Source organism: Parambassis ranga, chromosome 20 (assembly GCF_900634625.1).
Source record: "Parambassis ranga chromosome 20, fParRan2.1, whole genome shotgun sequence".
Taxonomy (NCBI): Eukaryota; Metazoa; Chordata; class Actinopteri; family Ambassidae; genus Parambassis; species Parambassis ranga.
The window spans coordinates 2314406-2331144 of NC_041040.1; the positions used below are offsets into that span (position 1 = coordinate 2314406).

At 46.2% G+C, this 16739-nt stretch overlaps 3 protein-coding genes across 7 annotated transcripts in view; 2 read left to right on the plus strand and 1 right to left on the minus strand.

The window, feature by feature from the left end:
• Positions 1-7574, plus strand: part of arhgef4 (Rho guanine nucleotide exchange factor (GEF) 4) — a 68254-nt gene extending 60680 nt beyond the window's left edge. For 4 of the 5 annotated variants that reach the window (XM_028433342.1, XM_028433341.1, XM_028433343.1 and 1 more), the window contains 9 exons: positions 680-859; positions 951-1151; positions 2400-2579; positions 2657-2889; positions 2975-3104; positions 3197-3328; positions 3421-3664; positions 5276-5353; positions 6193-6350. In XM_028433342.1, the coding sequence (XP_028289143.1) occupies positions 680-859; positions 951-1151; positions 2400-2579; positions 2657-2889; positions 2975-3104; positions 3197-3328; positions 3421-3664; positions 5276-5353; positions 6193-6350 (1536 nt within the window). Of the gene's footprint in view, positions 1-679; positions 860-950; positions 1152-2399; positions 2580-2656; positions 2890-2974; positions 3105-3196; positions 3329-3420; positions 3665-5275; positions 5354-6192 lie in introns of all 5 variants that reach the window. The other variant, XM_028433340.1, reaches the window with a different exon arrangement.
• A 1827-nt stretch (positions 7575-9401) lies between these two features.
• LOC114453450 (protein FAM92B-like) lies at positions 9402-11809 on the minus strand. The gene is made up of 9 exons (XM_028433349.1): positions 11737-11809; positions 11399-11633; positions 11241-11309; positions 10889-10990; positions 10637-10642; positions 10458-10562; positions 10258-10371; positions 9946-10152; positions 9402-9545 (listed from the first exon to the last, which is right to left on the minus strand). The coding sequence occupies exons 1-9, from the start codon at positions 11754-11756 to the stop codon at positions 9402-9404; spliced, it is 1002 nt and encodes a 333-aa protein (XP_028289150.1). The 5' UTR covers positions 11757-11809.
• Positions 11810-12979: 1170 nt separating this feature from the next.
• frrs1b (ferric-chelate reductase 1b) overlaps positions 12980-16739 on the plus strand; it is a 7775-nt gene continuing 4015 nt past the window's right edge. The window contains exons 1-8 of the mRNA XM_028433503.1: positions 12980-13017; positions 13828-14029; positions 14124-14272; positions 15121-15215; positions 15295-15424; positions 15919-16107; positions 16377-16475; positions 16561-16699. Coding sequence (XP_028289304.1) covers positions 13837-14029; positions 14124-14272; positions 15121-15215; positions 15295-15424; positions 15919-16107; positions 16377-16475; positions 16561-16699 — 994 coding nt within the window. The 5' untranslated portion in view covers positions 12980-13017; positions 13828-13836. The remainder of the gene's footprint in view (positions 13018-13827; positions 14030-14123; positions 14273-15120; positions 15216-15294; positions 15425-15918; positions 16108-16376; positions 16476-16560; positions 16700-16739) is intronic.

The window sequence follows — 16739 nt, forward strand, 5'->3', positions numbered from 1 at the left end:
GGAATTTGGAGAAAGGCGGCAGAGAGGCAAGATGGAGTGGGCGTGTTGCTTAGCAACAGCTACATTGTCAGTTTTTCTCATCGCCACGAAGGATCAGCGGAGCAGATCACGGAGGGAAAAAAAAAATCACTGTGTCTTTAACAACAGAGGTGAGGCTGTGAGAAAGATGCTGGGCTGACGGCCCGGCGTCAGTGTTTGTGTTGTATCTGCAGAAGTGAGCAGCGGTGTGGACGCCTGTGTTGAGACCCCGGGGTCATGTTGACGCAGTGAGAACTGACAGTGTGTATGAGGTCGTGTGAAATGTGACCACTGCAGTGTCTTCATCAATAACGCTGGTTCCATCCCCTCCTGGTCTCGGCCTGACTCCTCCCCCTTCCTGCTGATGCATCTCGCTCTCAATCTGTTTTCATTGTAGCCTCTCATTGATTTCTCATTCTTCTTGCAGGCAACAATCAATGTCTGCTGCTCACAGCCCTGCTTGTTAGCAGGGTCAGAACTGAATCATATATGTATATTTAATATCTAGTAATGTGCAGAAGAAGATAACGGGTGAATCATGATGGGTGTGAGTGATGCTTCGCTGTCATGTGTAGGACTGCATTGGTTGGTCGTTGGAGTAATCCTCTAGCATGTGCTTTAACAAGCTGACCTGTTTCCTGTCTGTGTGTTTCCTCTGTAGCTGATTAGTGATGGCAGCGTGGTGTACGCCGAAGCCCTCTGGGACCATGTCACCATGGACGACCAGGAGCTGGGCTTCAAAGCTGGCGATGTTATCGAAGTAGTGGATGCGAGTAACAAGGAGTGGTGGTGGGGTCGCATCATGGACAGTGAAGGCTGGTTCCCTGCCAGCTTTGTGCGGGTGAGAGTAACGATCAGCGTTTAGTGTTGATTATTCATGACTGAAAACATGCTGAATTCTCCCTGACTGACTCTCACTGTCGTCTTCTCAGTTGCGTGTGAACCAGGATGAGCCCATGGAGGAGTACCTGGCCCACCTGGAGGAGGCTCAGGCTGGAGAGGAGGACCGGGCAAGTCTAGGCATACTGCTGGGACCTGGTTTACCCTGTAAAGAGCAGATGAGGACCAACGTCATCAATGAAATCATGAGCACAGAGAGAGACTACATCAAACACCTGAAGGACATCTGTGAGGTCTGGATCATGTGAAAACACACCTTCTTTCTGTTTATATGTTCTTGATTTGGAAAAAAAAATGTTGCAGTGTGTATCATCTCTGTAGCAGTGGGATTACACATGGATATTTTGGCCAAATAGCAGCATGTAAAAGGAAAATAAAAGAAGGCCTAAAAATGAACCCTGTGGTACACTGCAGGTAATGCGGGCTGTGAGAGTTTTGCAGTTATCTACAGCAGTGGTCCCCAACCACCGGGCCGGGGACCGGTACCGGTCCGTGGGTCATTTGGTACCGGGCCGCACAGAACGACTGAGCAAAAAAATAAATATATTAATCATTATCTGAGTCTGAAAGCTGTTTCATTTATAAATCGATCAGATTCATCCGCCTGTGCCTTTAAGCACCTGCAGACGCTGGTCTCGGTCACGGGATACGGCCCCAAAATTAAGCCTAAAAGCAGCAAACATGAATAAAAAACAAACGTCTTTGGAGAGCTTCTTCGGAAAGGGGAAAGACCTAACGAGGGGACAGAAGAAGAGGAGCCTACCCCTTCAAAGAAAAAGAAACCTGCATTTAAAAGACTATATCAGGAGTCCTATTTAAAATACGGATTTATTACAACAGGTGATTCTCACACACCAAGTCCGCTCTGAGTGATTTGTGGCGAAGCCTTCAAAACTGCTTTGGCACTTAAGACCAAGCACCCTGCATTAAAAGACAAGCCATGGAGTTTTTTGAAAGATGAAAATCTGAACAAGAAGGACAGAAGCAATAAATGACAAAATTACGGAGTGGACTGGACATAAGAAACACGCTCCGGGTGTCATGTCTCCCATTATCCCCAGATGGGACCGCCTCATTGCTGAGAAAGCTCAAAGGCTCCCACTAATTAAGCATAAGAGTAAGTTGTCATTGTATGCACTTTGTTTTTATTTTATATATTTTTTTCTGTGCCGGTCCGTAAAAATATTGTTTTACATGATACCGGTCCGTGGTGCAAAAAAGGTTGGGGACCGCTGATCTACAGTATCAAGTGTCATCAAAAACTGCACAGATATAAAAAAATTAAAGTTTAAAGTCAGTGGGTTGTGTTTATTTCTGCTAAAAAGTGTGACATTGGAGGTCTGAGGTGATTTTGAGGCAGCCCTCCAGTGCCTGTGCATGGAACTGCAGTTGTATGACCCTTTATTTTTCTGTAGGTAGATATTGAAATGTTTTGTGGGTCTTATTGTGTCATGTTTCCCTCCTGTCTTCGTTCTCCTCAGGGTTACATCAAACAGTGCCGTAAGAGGACAGACATGTTCAATGAGGAGCAGCTTCGCACCATCTTTGGCAACATTGAAGAGATCTACAGATTCCAGAGGAAGTTCCTGAAGGGCCTGGAGAAGAAGTTCAACAAGGAGAAGCCGCACCTCAGCGAGATCGGCTGCTGCTTCCTCGAACATGTAAGTAAGCTTATGAAAGAATCATTTTTTTTAATCTCATTAATATAAACTTAACCCTGTGTTCCTGTTTTCCTTAGCAAACAGATTTCCAGATCTATTCAGAGTACTGCAATAACCATCCCAACGCCTGCGTCCAGCTCTCCAAGCTGATGAAGGTCAACAAGTATGTGTTCTTCTTTGAGGCGTGCCGGCTGCTGCAGAAGATGATCGACATTTCTCTGGACGGCTTCCTTCTCACTCCTGTACAGAAGATCTGCAAGTACCCGCTGCAGCTGGCCGAGCTGCTCAAATACACAAACCCTCAGCACAGGTGACCGCGTTCATCAGTGTATCTGTGGACTTTGGCAATAATACTGTAAATAAGTGATACTAACCCTTCTCCTGCATCTCTTTAGGGACTACAAAGACGTAGAGGCAGCTTTAAATGCCATGAAGAACGTGGCCAGGCTGATCAACGAGAGGAAGCGACGCCTTGAGAACATCGACAAGATCGCCCAGTGGCAGAGCTCCATAGAAGACTGGGAGGTGTGTGTGGCTCCAAGCATCTCTGCTCTCTCACCTAATGCAGCCTAATGCATCTGCATATGTAACACCTGTGTGTGTGTGGATTCATTCAGGGGGAGGACATCCTCAGCAGAAGCTCTGACCTCATCTTTTCAGGGGAGTTGACCAAGCTGTCCCAACCTCAGGCTAAAAGTCAGCAGAGAATGTTTTTCCTCTTCGACCATCAGATGGTGTACTGCAAAAAGGTAAAGGGGGAGGGGGGGACTCTGGCTCACACATCACATTTGACCACAGACAGGTGATAATCCCACAATGACCACTGCTGAAATCTTTGCAGGACCTCCTGCGTCGGGACATGCTGTACTACAAGGGCCGGATGGACATGGACCACATGGAGGTGATTGACCTGGAGGACGGCAAGGAGAAGGACTTTAACATCACAGTGAAGAACGCTCTGAAGCTGCGGTCGCTGTCTGGTGATGAAGTCCACCTCCTGTGCGCCAAGAAGCCGGAGCAGAAGCAGCGCTGGCTGCGAGCCTTCGCTGACGAGCGGAGGCAGGTGCAGCACGACCGCGAGACAGGTCAGCTATACCAAACATGCACACTGTAAGGCATCAGGCTGTGAGGTGATCAGAGTGATATCCGGAGTCCAACCAGCCATCTTTGTATTTAAACCCTCTCACAGACACATTTCTATAAATTGTAATATGATCTATGATCTGTCTGCCTCCACCACATCTGCATTAATACCTAATACTCTCAGGGTGGATCAGGAAGTGAGTGAGTGCCAGCAGTAAATGGATTCCTAAGTGATTTCTCCCCTCTGCCATTACACACAGCCAGGCCTCCACTACTGTCTGCCTGCTTCAGTGTAACATGAGGAATAATAAGGAATGAGTTTTTCTAGTTTTGGACCCATCTCCTCACCGATAGAAATTAATATTAAAAGTAGGGATGTCCCGATCAGGTTTTTTTGCCCTCGAGTCCGAGTCCCGATCCGATACTTTCTATAAAGGTCTCGAACCCAGGACCTGTCGCACCAAAAGCAACTGTCATACTCCTGCGCTACAAGACACAGAGCCACCCTGCACGGAAAGCGTTAACTTTGACAGCCCTAATAAATATATATCCGAGTCCTGATCGGGAGGTAATGTCCGATTCCGATCGAGTCTGAAATCACGTAATCAGGCCAGATTTCCGATCATGTGATCGGATCGGGACATCCCTAATTAAAAGTTCTAGAAAAGGTGTTCTTTAGCATCTGTGGCACCATGAACCAAAACAGAGCAATCACCCCATAAACTGAGGCCGTAATCCTGAAGGCGGCTCCTCGTGATGTCCTTCAGTGATGGCAGCCCAAACCATGATACTACCACCGCCATGCTTCACATAGGGGATTGGTTCTTGAGGTGGAATGCAGAATTTTCCTTTCTCTAAACCACAGGAGGAGTCAACACATGATCTGAACCATTTTACCTTTATAGACAATAAGGAAATCGTTCAATGTACTTCAGTAGTGGGTGTGTCTGTAACGCCTGGTGTGAGCAAATGTATGGAGGTGTGTATGAGGTGTGCATGTATGAGTGTGACACACAAAGGAAGTAAACTGCAATCAGAGTGACCAGGAGGAGAGAGAGTGAGGCAAGCCTGCAGGGCCCCTTTCTGCCAGCTCAGGTGTGCTGCATGAGTGCTGCAGTTATCGGCACACACAAAGCAGACGACCAGCAGAACCACAGGGCCGTAACACAGCAGCCCTCTGACTTCTCTACAGGGTCTTTATCAAACATTAGCCAGTGTGAGAGAAGCCGTTAGCTGCCAAGAAGTTAACCCTGTGTTACAGACATATAGAAAAGAAATAAACTTGAACATTTCCCTGAAAGGAACTGTGTGATTTTATACAATTTACATGAAATGTCTTTTTAAAAAAGGGCAGTAAATATTAATGTCATGCTGCATTATTAATATCCCCGTTATGCTGGGGGTTGCTACAAATGTGAGGGACCATATACTGCACTCCACTTGTGAGCTGGATTTACTGGATCTGGTGGACTGTGTGTGATTTGTTTCTCTTCTGTCTCCTATTATTTGTTAAAACTGCACTCACTAAACCAATATTCATCTTAATGTACATCCAGCTGATCTATAAACCTCCCTGACATGTTGAACATTCTGCCCCTTTTTTTCTGTTCCAGGCTTCTCTCTCACAGAGGTCCAGAAGAAACAGGCCATGCTGAATGCCTGTAAGAGCCATCCTGCTGGGAAACCCAAAGGTACACACTGCAGGCCGGCTGCAGCTCAGCGGCTGCACATAAACCCGCTGGGTGTCAGTGCAGTGTAGACTCCGGTTTATTGTACAGTAGCCCTCAGGTCATCTTCGGTGTTAGATGGCTCCTCGCCTCTGTGGGCTGCTATCATTAATATATAAGTACTGATCTATAATACATGCAGCAGCGCTGTTGTTGGAACAGTGTGTCGCCATGATTTGTGTTCTTAAGAATTTCAGAGAATCTGTCTACTGTAGGACTCACAGTGAAGGTTAGGCTCCTCCTCCTCCTCCTCCTCAGCAGAGTAAACCTGTGTCGGTTCTCCACAGGCTCTGGTTACAGTTGTGTGTGTTCACACTTGAATGGTACCTGGAATCCAACACCAGGTTTCATTGGCACCATTTGTCTCATAAAATATAAATACCAACATGAGAGATGGCTAAAAAGATCAACTTAATCTTCATCTTAACTATTCACCTGCAGCTGCCAAAGTATCACTTGTGACCCAGATTAGTATTTTTGCTCATTAATTTATTTAAGCATGCAGCGGGGGATTGACTCTGTCTGCTGTCAGCCTTCCTTCCTTGTTACTCTGTGCTCACAGGAGGACACGGTCGCTCTCTCTTGTGACATTCAGGTCATTATTAGTCCTAAAGCAACATTCAAGCAACAAAACATCAGCGGCACTGTATGGAATTATTTATTAGGAAACAAATACTTGTATACAACAAAAGAAAAAAGAACAAAAACATCATAATAAAAGCCTCAGAAGCACTCAGCTTTCCTTTTATGATCCACATGTGTGGAACTGATAATAAACCTGTTTCTTGTCCTCTCCTCCTCAGCGGTGACCAGACCTTACTACGACTTCCTCCTGCGACAGAAGCACCCGTCCCTTCCCACTGCTCTACCCCAGCAGCAGGTTTTCATGCTGGCTGAGCCCAAGCGCAAAGCCTCCACCTTCTGGCACAACATCGGCAGACTGACACCCTTTAAGAAGTAAAAAAAAAAAAATCAAAAATCAAACAAAATAAAGGAGTCGGTGGAGGGAGGGGACAGCGGCAGAGGAAAGGAGGAGCTCTCTGCTCGTGCCTGAATAGACCCTTTGAATTCTTCCTCTTTTCTTTCCTACTTGTAACATTGCCCTGGTTGATATACTGATTTATTGTACAGTTGAAGATGATTATGATGAGGAGGAGATTATTTTTTTGAAAGCACTTTATAGGTTGGTTAACAATCAGACTTGAAGGGTGAAGCGAGGTGAGTGGACTCTTGCTAAGCGTACTACTACTACTACTACTACTACTACTACTACTACTACACCTGCAACCAAGTGGCGATTGGTACTAATACTACTGCTGCGCGCAGCGTGGGACTCCTGGTCGTGCTGCCTCTGTGAAGACGTTGCCTGTGTCGTTTCTTTCCGCTGTTCTGTTTTTTGTTTTTTATTTTAACTTCGACAGATGCCAACTTGTTCATAGTGCCAGATGATTTGTTTTTATATTTGTTTGTTCTGTGTCTGCTTTAAAAAAAAAAAAAGAAAAGAAAAAAGGGAACACTGTTGGGAGGGAGAGGGGCGGTAAGATTTCCTGTGCTCTTTCTTTTCTCTGTACAAATATATGATTTCAGGATGGCGGTCTGAGCTCCGCCTGCTGGGACTCTGTTGTGCGCTCCTCCGGTGCGTTTGTGATGTAGTGCTCGATAACAGACATCAGATGCAGCTCATCAGAGATCAGCAGCGCTTCTTTTTTCTTTTCATCTCTTTCTTGATTTTTATTCAAACAGCAGCAGCAACACACACACACACACACACACACTCCTCATACCTACCATGTCAAGGAACGTAAACAACCTGCTCTCTTTTCTCTCTCTTTATTTTATTGAAGTGCCATTTGAGGCGTGTCATGGATGACTTACAATGACATGCATGGATGTGATGAAAAAATACTGTGAAGAATATTTTTTTATCTCTGCTATATTTAACCAGATTCAGGAGCTGAGGTGTTCATTGTGCTCGTCGGCTGACAGCATCACACACACACAGTTTTATGTACCAATACTTCTGATATCCAGTGTTCCTGCTCGGTGTATCTGGTCTCCAGTACAGTATAATCTCATTTCAGATCAATGCAGCCCAGTGATATCGCTCTGTAAGTGCATTCAGTGAAATGTACTCCTCTCACCTTTATGTTCAAATGTTTTAGCTTCTGACAATATTAAACATTCCTAAGCTGACAAACGGGGCGGTCAGACGGCGTGATTATTCTGGTGTCGGTCTGCTGGGTGCACATGTTGGGGTTCCTGTTTCTGGTGTATATACTGTGTGTGTGTGTTAAACGTGGTGCACTCCCTCTGCTGTGTGCGTGAGTGGCCACCTCATTGGGTATAAGAGGACTATAAGACTCCGTTCACACTGGGGAAATCAATCCGGCTAGAGCGGGATTCGGGCCATATCTGGATATATCCGGATAGTCTGAACAATGTTTTTTTTAGATACTGTATTAATCCCAGAGGGAAATTCTTTACAAGCAGTGTCATACAATGACTAGCAAGGCGCGACCCTACACCCTACACCCTACATCGAACCACCAACCTTCCGGTTACTAGACAACCCTGCTATACCACTGCGCCACTGTTGTCCCCATCTGAATCTGGATACATCCCGGTTAGATCTCGGATTGGCTCAAATGAGGCTCAGGTCTGAACGCAAATGCGGCTAGCGAATTCGGCTAGCGACGTGATACTTCTGGTTTACGGGGACAGTGTCCGGGTCACGTACAAAAGCCGTATGTAAACAACCGTCGAATTCCTACAGCTTTGCCCCGAGTTTATTTTTACAGGGCTACAAAGGAAGAAACTGCTTTTTAAACCGGAAAAAAACGAAAGAATGAGCGACATGGGACAAAAAGAAAAACGCATGACGCACACGCGGTCCTACCACAACCTGAAGGGACTCTGTATATTACGAGGCGCCACCTAGTGGTTTGGAGGACAACAAACAAGCCGGGTTAAGCTGGATTGGATGCGGACACGCGTGTGTGATAGCCAGATTTGAAAATAGGTCTGAACGTATCCAGCTTAAAGCCTATCCAGATACAATCCTACTCTAGCTGGATTGACTTTCTCCAGTGTGAACGGGGCCTAAGAAGTCTCCCAGGACATCCTTGCCTTTGACTTGTTTTCTGGATTTTAACACCTGCTGTCCTTGTTTTTTCAGCCCGTCAGCCTTCCCCCTCCAGTGTGTGTGTGTGTTCCCTCTGTGCCCTGAGTGTATTCTCCCTTTGCCGTCCACCAGCCAGGGTGGACAGCTGCTGCTCGTCTTATTCTGTTAATAAACTGTTTAAATCACCATCTTAGCAGCACATCCATGGGGTAAGTCTCTTTGTGGATGAAACTCTGGCTTCATATATATGTTCCTTTATACGTCCAGTCCTAGAAAATAAGAAACATGTTGTTTGAACTGAACGAGGACCCCTTATCTGATACATGTCACATTTAGAATTAAATGGGGCTTGTAATGAAACATTAAACTCCATGTCTCAACAAATGTTTTTAATATTAAATGCAATGACAGAAGCTGAGTACAGAGGGTGGAGATGAGAGATGAGACGTGGACCAGACTCACAGTGTTGCTCGTTGTTGTCAATGAGTTGATGAAGAGCTTTAATTGCAGCAGAAGCCGCAAACATCACTCTGTCCTGCCAGTCAGAATAGGCCACATTATGGAGAGTATATCAGTTAACACCCCACGGACATACTGTCTGTTGTCTTTGTGGAGACTCTCACACTGTTCAGCTCCTCTCAGCTGAAGGATATGAGGGGAAAAAACTTTAAACACACCTGAGAAGTGAGCCGGTGGGATGGCAGCACTTGGATACGTATGCATAGATTTAATGAAGCTCTATGAATGCTGCAAATAATGTGCATATTCTCTATTATAAGTAAATAATCATTATAAACTGTTAACATCCATGCTGTGTTACTCAGTCAAGATAAAAACACACATGTGCAAAGCAGCTGCTGCTGAAAGGCTCCAAACATGGTTTCCAGACTGCTACTTGTGCCATCTGTACATCTGAGCATATTGAGCTGCATAGGACTGCCGGCTGGCGTGCTGACCCTCCTCTGCCTCTGATTCATACTCCTCCTCTTCCTCCTCCTCCTCCTCCTCTTCTTCTTCCTCTTCTTCCTCTGCATCCTCCTCCTCCTGCTCCTCTTTCATGGCTCTCTGCTGTTGCAATCTGCTGCTGGACTGCACAGGAGACAAAGTCCCAGGATCACTCAGTGTGTCTTTATGCACCCATTGTCTGAATAGATATCAATAATAAAACAAACATTATCTTCAATTTATGTGCTAAATATTTGGACTTTAGCAAGAAAAAAGTGGTGTGCTGATGTTTGGTGGTCATTGAGCGCCATCTATTGGTGCATTTCATGTTGTTCGTGTGATTGCTAATGCTACCGATGAAACATGAAAACCTTCAGACAGTCTTCTTCTTCTGATGCACACTCTCAGCAATCACACAGAAATGAGTCCATGAATCGCACATTCTAGTTACATCTTCCGTCACTATGGAAACAAAGACAGTACAGCTCACCCTCCTGCTTTTGTCGGGGTACTGGCTGTGCTGCTGTCTGTGGCTTTGGCCTGTGGTGAAGGCAAGCGTTGACCTGAGGCTTTGGGCTTTTGGGGAGCTCAGAGGAGGACTGGGGTAGCGGGCCGTGAGGGGAGATGAGTGGCCGCTCAGAGAGGTTTCCAGAGGCCCAGCCAGGGATTCGGGCATCTTAATGCGTCCGGTGAACAGCTGAGGGGACAGAAGGACAGAGGCCTTTCAAACAGAAGAAGCTCTAGCTGTGAGTTATACCAACACTGATCACATGTTGCCGTGTGTGATGTGTGGAGGCTGTACCCTCAGGTCCCTTTGAAGGTTGACTGCCTCCAGGTTGTGGTATGTGTGCGTGTAGACTTCTAGCGCCTTAGCATGGAAGAGCATCTCCACTGTGATGAAGTCTGTGAATATCCGCTGCCAAAACAACACAGATCGGTGATCATCAGTCAGCCTGCCAGAGCTGGACAGCAGCAAGGTATGTATGTGGATGTGAGACTGACTTTGATGTCCTCCAGCTTCTGTCTCTGGAAGTCTGTGATGGTTTCTTCCAGCTGTTTGGCGCTGCGCTGGGCATTGCTGGAAGCCTTCTGAGCACTGACTTCTGCCTGTCATTCAACAGAAAACAGCTACAACAAATGTGACAACATTCATGAGGCAGTCATAGAACCGTTTACCTTACCTGAGACTGAGGAGGTGGGTTAAGAAAAAATTCTCACACGAAGACAAGAAACCTACTGTACAGACAAGATTCCTGAACATTTTCACACTCAGATTTCCAGAACTCAGTATAGGTTTCAGACAGTGTACCACTAGGAGGCAGTATTGGGTTGCTGGCAACTGCTCTGCCAGTAGAATACGTGGGGAAAAGTGTTCATAAGAACCCCAGTGTAGATAAAAAGAGGTCATTACTGCTTGACAGTGTGAAGGATACCACGCTCTGCCGGTCTGCGGGGTTCCTCAGGCGGATCTTCTCCAGCTTCTGCAGCTCCTTCAGCTCTCTGTTCAGGTCAGTGCTGAACTTCTTTAGATCAGTCTGAAAAACAGACACACTGTCAGCGCACAAAACAACACACAAAACAAGAGCCGGTCAGTGTTTCCCATGCACACTGATGAGCCAAAACACCATGACTACCCTCTGTAATTGGCTGTTGCTATGGCACCAAGACATCAGTAGCAGACACTGCTCACTCACATCCTCCTGTCTCCTGTCATGTCCTGTCTGATATCAGCTTGTTTTTTAGATACATCAGTGTGAGTGTGTGGTCATCCTTCTCCTGACTCACCCTCTTGTTTTTGACGATGTCTCCATAGGCTTTTAAAGGAGCCACGACTCTGGTCTCCAGTCTCTCCACCTGCAGTAAACAAACGGCAGCTGCATGCTAATGAGTGTGTAATGAGTAAAGCAGGCTGGCGGTGTGTGGACGTCCACGGTGTCCCTGACCTGCGCCTGCCTGTAGTCCTGCACCATAGCCAGATCCTCAGCCAGGTTCTTCAGGCCCACCTGGAGCTCGGGGTCCTCGGTGTTGGAGAGGTCAAAGAGCTGCGCCACCAGCAGGTCGGCCTTGTCTCTGAGCTTGGCTGTTTTGCGGGTGTAGGAGGCCAGCAGGGAGCAGACCTCGCCCAGGTGCTTCTCTGCATGTTTCACCGTCTGCTCCATGTTCTTCACCTGGAGATCCCTGCAGAGACACATCAGGTCTGCAAACACTGCTGCTAGTAGCTACATGTAGCATGTTAAGGATAAGTCAGCTCAGACCGGTGTATGAAACATAAAGTCAGTACCTGGAGAAGAGGCCGTTCATGTTTGCTCTGCTGTCTCCGCGGCTCCTCGGCTCTGTTGTTTGCCTCGGCTGGCTCTCACCTGTACCAGGTAACAGAGGGCTGTTGCCATGGGAACACCAGCAACAGAAAGCAGGAGTGGCTGAAGCAGGGATGTAAGTATGTGACTGTGCCACATGATGGCAGCAGAGTGCTAGAAAGAATAGAATACCTTTTATTGTCACTATACACAAGTACAATGAGATTAAAGCCGTCAACCAGATTCAGTGCAAAAAGCAACGTATAAAAAGAGATATTAGAAAAATAGATAATTAATATTATATAGATTATTATTATATAATATATATTTATATAGATACAAATATTTACAATATAAACATAGAAGTCAGTGCACAGTCCTGAGAATATAAATATGGTCTATATACAGTATTCAAGTATGGAAAAAAATATATTGCACTTGTTGTGTGTTGTCCATCTGAATATGTAGTATTGTACATTAAAATCAGTGTATGTGGGAGTTCAGGGTGGTTACAGCTTTTGGGAAGAAGCTGTTTTTGAATCTGTTTGTTTTGGTGTTGATGCACCTGTAGCCCCTCCCAGAGGGTAACAGGGCTGTCCTTACTACTCTCTGTAGCAGGCTCTCAGTGGATGAGCGGTAGGTCAGCAGCAGGGCGGGGTTTAGGTTGAGTTTCCTGAGGACTCTCAGGAAGTGTAGCCGCTGCTGAGCCTTCTTGACAGTAGATGTGATGTTCTCTGACCAGGAGATGTCCGCTGAGATGAGGACACCAAGAAACCTGATGGTGTGGACCCTCTCCACACTCCGTTGATGTAAAGGGGGGCTGGTTCGGTGCTGTGCTTCCTGAAGTCGATGATGATCTCTCTGGTTTTCTTGGTGTTGAGAGCGAGGTTATTCTCAGAACAGACACACAGAACAGAACACACAACAGAGCTGCAGCGCTGCCATCTGCTGGTGCCTCCCTAGTACTACAAGCTGGAGGTCAATTGTCCATACATAGTATAGTTTAAATTGAACATTTCAAATGACAAGCTCAATAATTAGATGTACATTTCATAATTTGCCATGAAACAGCTGATTGAATTCAGCACATTGTAGAAGTCATTGTTACGTCCAGTGTCAGGAAGCTGTGGGAAAACACACATTCAGTCCACAGGTCACATGCACACTTTTCTTCTTCTCTATGTGAAGTAAGGGCAGCAGAGGCTCCGCCCCCTGTTTGAGCCTTCAGTCTGAGGACAGAGACAGACAGACGGCGCAGAGTGGAGGTAAGAGCAAACTCTTTATTTAAAGTTACAGATGCTGTGTGACAGAAGACTCATCAAACAAGTTAACGTTATTTTTTCATTTTTAATATCACCACAGCTACCATTAGGTCTTCTTCTTCTTCTACTACTAATAATTATAACTTCATTTATGTAGCACATGTAAAACTTGAGTTAAAAGGGCTTACAACCAGAAACCCAGCGCATACACAGAGTGCCAAACAAACAAAGAGTCTAATTAAACACAAACAGTAAATACATTTCACAATAAGCTGAGCTGCCTCCATCACGCCACAGAAAGGCCCATCCATCCAACTTTTTACCTCCTCAAATTGTGATTTTAATTAGAAATCCTAAATTAGAAGATTGATGGCAGTTAGCAGAAGGCTCTGTGCCCCGCTGCTTTATCTGTCAGGCAGGCTGATCTGTGCGCCGCTGATTATGCTGCGGAGCTGATGACAGCTCTGCTGTCTGCAGAAAGATAAGTGAGTCAGCTGCACGTTGGAGGTCCACACTGACTTCCTGTTTCTCCTGCAGTGTTTCATTCTCAGGGTGTAAACATCATGGACGTGACTCAGGTCCTCTGCAGGTCATGATGCACTGACTGTCTGTGAACTGTGAAGGAATCTCAGATATTTAACAATTAACTGTGACTCTCAGTTGTTTTTTAGCCTCTGTCTCAGTTTAGTTAGCTGTATGTGCTAACACTGAGCTACAGATTATCCACAGTACAGTACTATTTATGTTTTCCAGCAGAGATCTTGGTGCATTCAGTCTGAGGAGTGTGTTTTTTGTTTTTATTTTTTGCTGTAGACAGCAGAGATGTTGCTGTTAAGTGTCCTGCTGCCGGTGCTGACACTTCGCTCAGACCCAGTCCATGGGTACAGTGATGGCAAAGTGAGTGTCGCCTGTGGGGACATGGTGCCTGAGCACGGTTACGAGCCCAGCCCAGCCCCTCCTCCGTACAACCTGACCGTGGACAAATCCACGTTCAGTCCGGGCGACCGCATCACAGGTAGGCAGCTGAAATATACAGAGGGGCTCGAAAGTGTGATCCTGACCCAGCAGGGGTCCGCTGACTCCTCTCTTCTCTGTCATTATTCATTCAGTGTCTTTACAAGTGGCGTCTCCTGACCCCACGTTCTTCAGAGGATTCTTGATAGAAGCTAGGGATGCTGGGAAATTAACATCAGCAGTGGGATTCTTCATGCTGACCGACCCCGACGAGTCCCAGCTGCTACAATGTGGCCACACTCAGGTAACATTGTTTATAAATAAGTAATATATCAGATTTTATTTAGTAGTAGCACCCATTCTGGCACACAGCACTGCTGCTTTGAATTTGTTTTTCTTTTGAACCAATCACCATGACCGTTGCATCCATAAACCATTTAATTTTCCAGCTAAAAATGAACATGTTCCCTTGAGGTTTCAATTGAAACGCCTGCCAGGAAGAGATTACAGCACTGAGACACAAAAAATAAGGCCTGAAATTAATTGATGGTAGACCCAAAAACCTGGTTTAAATGACAGATACAGATACAGAAACAAGCAGTAAATGCAGACACATCTCCTCACAAACTCTCCAAACAAACAATTCTGCTCCTTTGTGCAGCCAGAAGGCCACGACTGACTCACTTGTAACCATTAATTACATGGCAAAAGCAAAAGATCAGCAAATATCTGTGCAGAGCAGAGGGAAAGCCTGGTTAGCAGAGGCTATAAAAAAGCATTTAATGATCAATAATCATGTTACATGAAGACGTGTTGGAGTTCTCTCTGGCTGTAGCCATCATCGTGATGTTTCCACAGAGGTGCAGGACTTTATGTTGCATTTGGAAATAACCTTGAAACATACACACCTCAGCTGTCAGTCATATTAACAACATGGCAGTGGTGCAAAGGAGCAAAAAAAGTGAAGCTTGTGGGAATAAATGTGACGCACACTCACAGCTGAGAGGTGCAGAAAGCTTCCACTCAGCTCATGTCACATGTCACTGTTCCCTGCACAGCGAACTTATTTTCAGCACTAGGTGAAGCAGCAGATGCAGGTCTCATCATGCATAACGTGTTGTTGTGTGGTCGTCCTTTGTGTGTCATCTGAAGGGATCTGCAGTGAGCCACAAGAGAAGCTCCAGAAAGACTCACATGCAGGTGGTGTGGGTGTCTCCGACCACACCTCCACAAAGAGTGCAGTTTCTGTGAGTGCTCATTAAAGCCATGAATTGATCTTTGTTGTATGTCAGTGTTTGAGGGTGTTGTTGTGCTCTGTTGTCGCAGCCTGACAGTGGTGCAGCAGTATAAGGTGTACTGGGTGAGGGTTGCAGGTCCTGTGGTGACTCTGAGGGGAGCGACTGTGTCTCCATCCGTTCCTGCTCCAACCACCGGCCCCGCTGCTCTGTCTGCACCGGTCAGTACTGACATCACAGCTCTGTACTGTAGACTGCACTGATAATAATACAGGATGTGGATGGACAGGTGTCCAGTTTCCTGTTGACTCCTGGTGTCCACAGTCATCACAGGGGGAGCTGGTTGCCTCCTCTCTGTTAGCATTCTTGTGTCATAAGCATTTTAATGCTAACCTTGGAAGCTCATTTGTAAGTAGAGCGGGAGTACAGGATGGGACCGAGCATATAGCCCTGTGGTACACCAGTGTAGAGGATGATGCATAATCCACATGTCTGGTTGTGTGACACCATTTACTGGATGTCCAGAGGTCACATGGTCTGTCGTCCCAAGAGTTGAAGACTCTCTTAATGGCCTGCATTTGTGGTTTAGTACAGATCTCCCAACTGACAGAGTTTCAGGCTAAGATAAGGTGCACAATTCACTTTTTAGAACAAACTGGATCACCAGCGGATCTTTGAAGCAGTGTGTGTGACGTGATGCTGTCTTCCTCCTCAGTTCAGTTCAGAGGGGTGTGGCCACAGTAAGTCTTGCCTCAGAGACCCAGTGGGATGTCGCCCTGAGTGGGATCTCCACTGCTTCTTCCTGTCGTTTACTGCTGATGAACCAGGGCAGAGTGTGATGTTTGAGCTCAGTGGGCCTGCTGAGGGTTACCTGTCCTTCGCCCTGTCCCTGGACAAATGGATGGTAAGTTTCATAATCAAATATTCTCAAATATTATCAGAGCAACACGTGTAAACATAGTTTACCTGCCAGCTACACCCAGCGATCTCTCCAGATCTGGACTTCAATCATTTTGCAGTGAAGATAAACGTTAGTCGCTGCATAAGAAGCTGACAAAACCGTACCTGCTAGGTCCTATCTCACAGGCTCTGTGCCTCCTTCCTTTGTTTGGCTGTTGTCTTGCCTCTTTGCTCCTTGTACACTAAAGAATAAATATTTTTCTGCCTTCGTAGGGGAACGACGACGTCTACCTGTGTGTGAGTAATGCAGGCCGAGTCACCATCAGTGCTGCACATGTGTCTGGACGCACACACCCTGAGCTGGAGACAGAGGTACACACACACACACACACACACACACACACACACCAGTGACTGTGTGTTTTAACAGGTAGCGCTGACCTCTCTGTGGTTTCAGGACCCTCTCTGGGGACGGGCCTGGAGGCTGGCTGATGGCATCATCCAGTGTCGTTTCCATAGAAACAATTTGCTCCCCAATAGCTTCAGCTTGAACCAGAGCTACTTCCTGTTTCTTGCACACGGTAGAGCTGAGCAGGGTAAGACGATGGCAGACCGTCTTCTTATAACAGATGATTT

What these genes read in the sequence shown, in the direction of transcription:
- LOC114453450 (XM_028433349.1), bottom strand. Translation starts at nt 11,756, where the DNA reads ATGAACGGCCTCTTCTCCAG. An exon ending in ATGAACGGCCTCTTCTCCAG is followed by an intron (nt 11,634 to 11,736) that starts GTACTGACTTTA and finishes GTGTCTCTGCAG; the next exon opens with GGATCTCCAGGTGAAGAACA. An exon ending in ACATCGTCAAAAACAAGAGG is followed by an intron (nt 10,991 to 11,240) that starts GTGAGTCAGGAG and finishes TCTGTTTTTCAG; the next exon opens with ACTGATCTAAAGAAGTTCAG.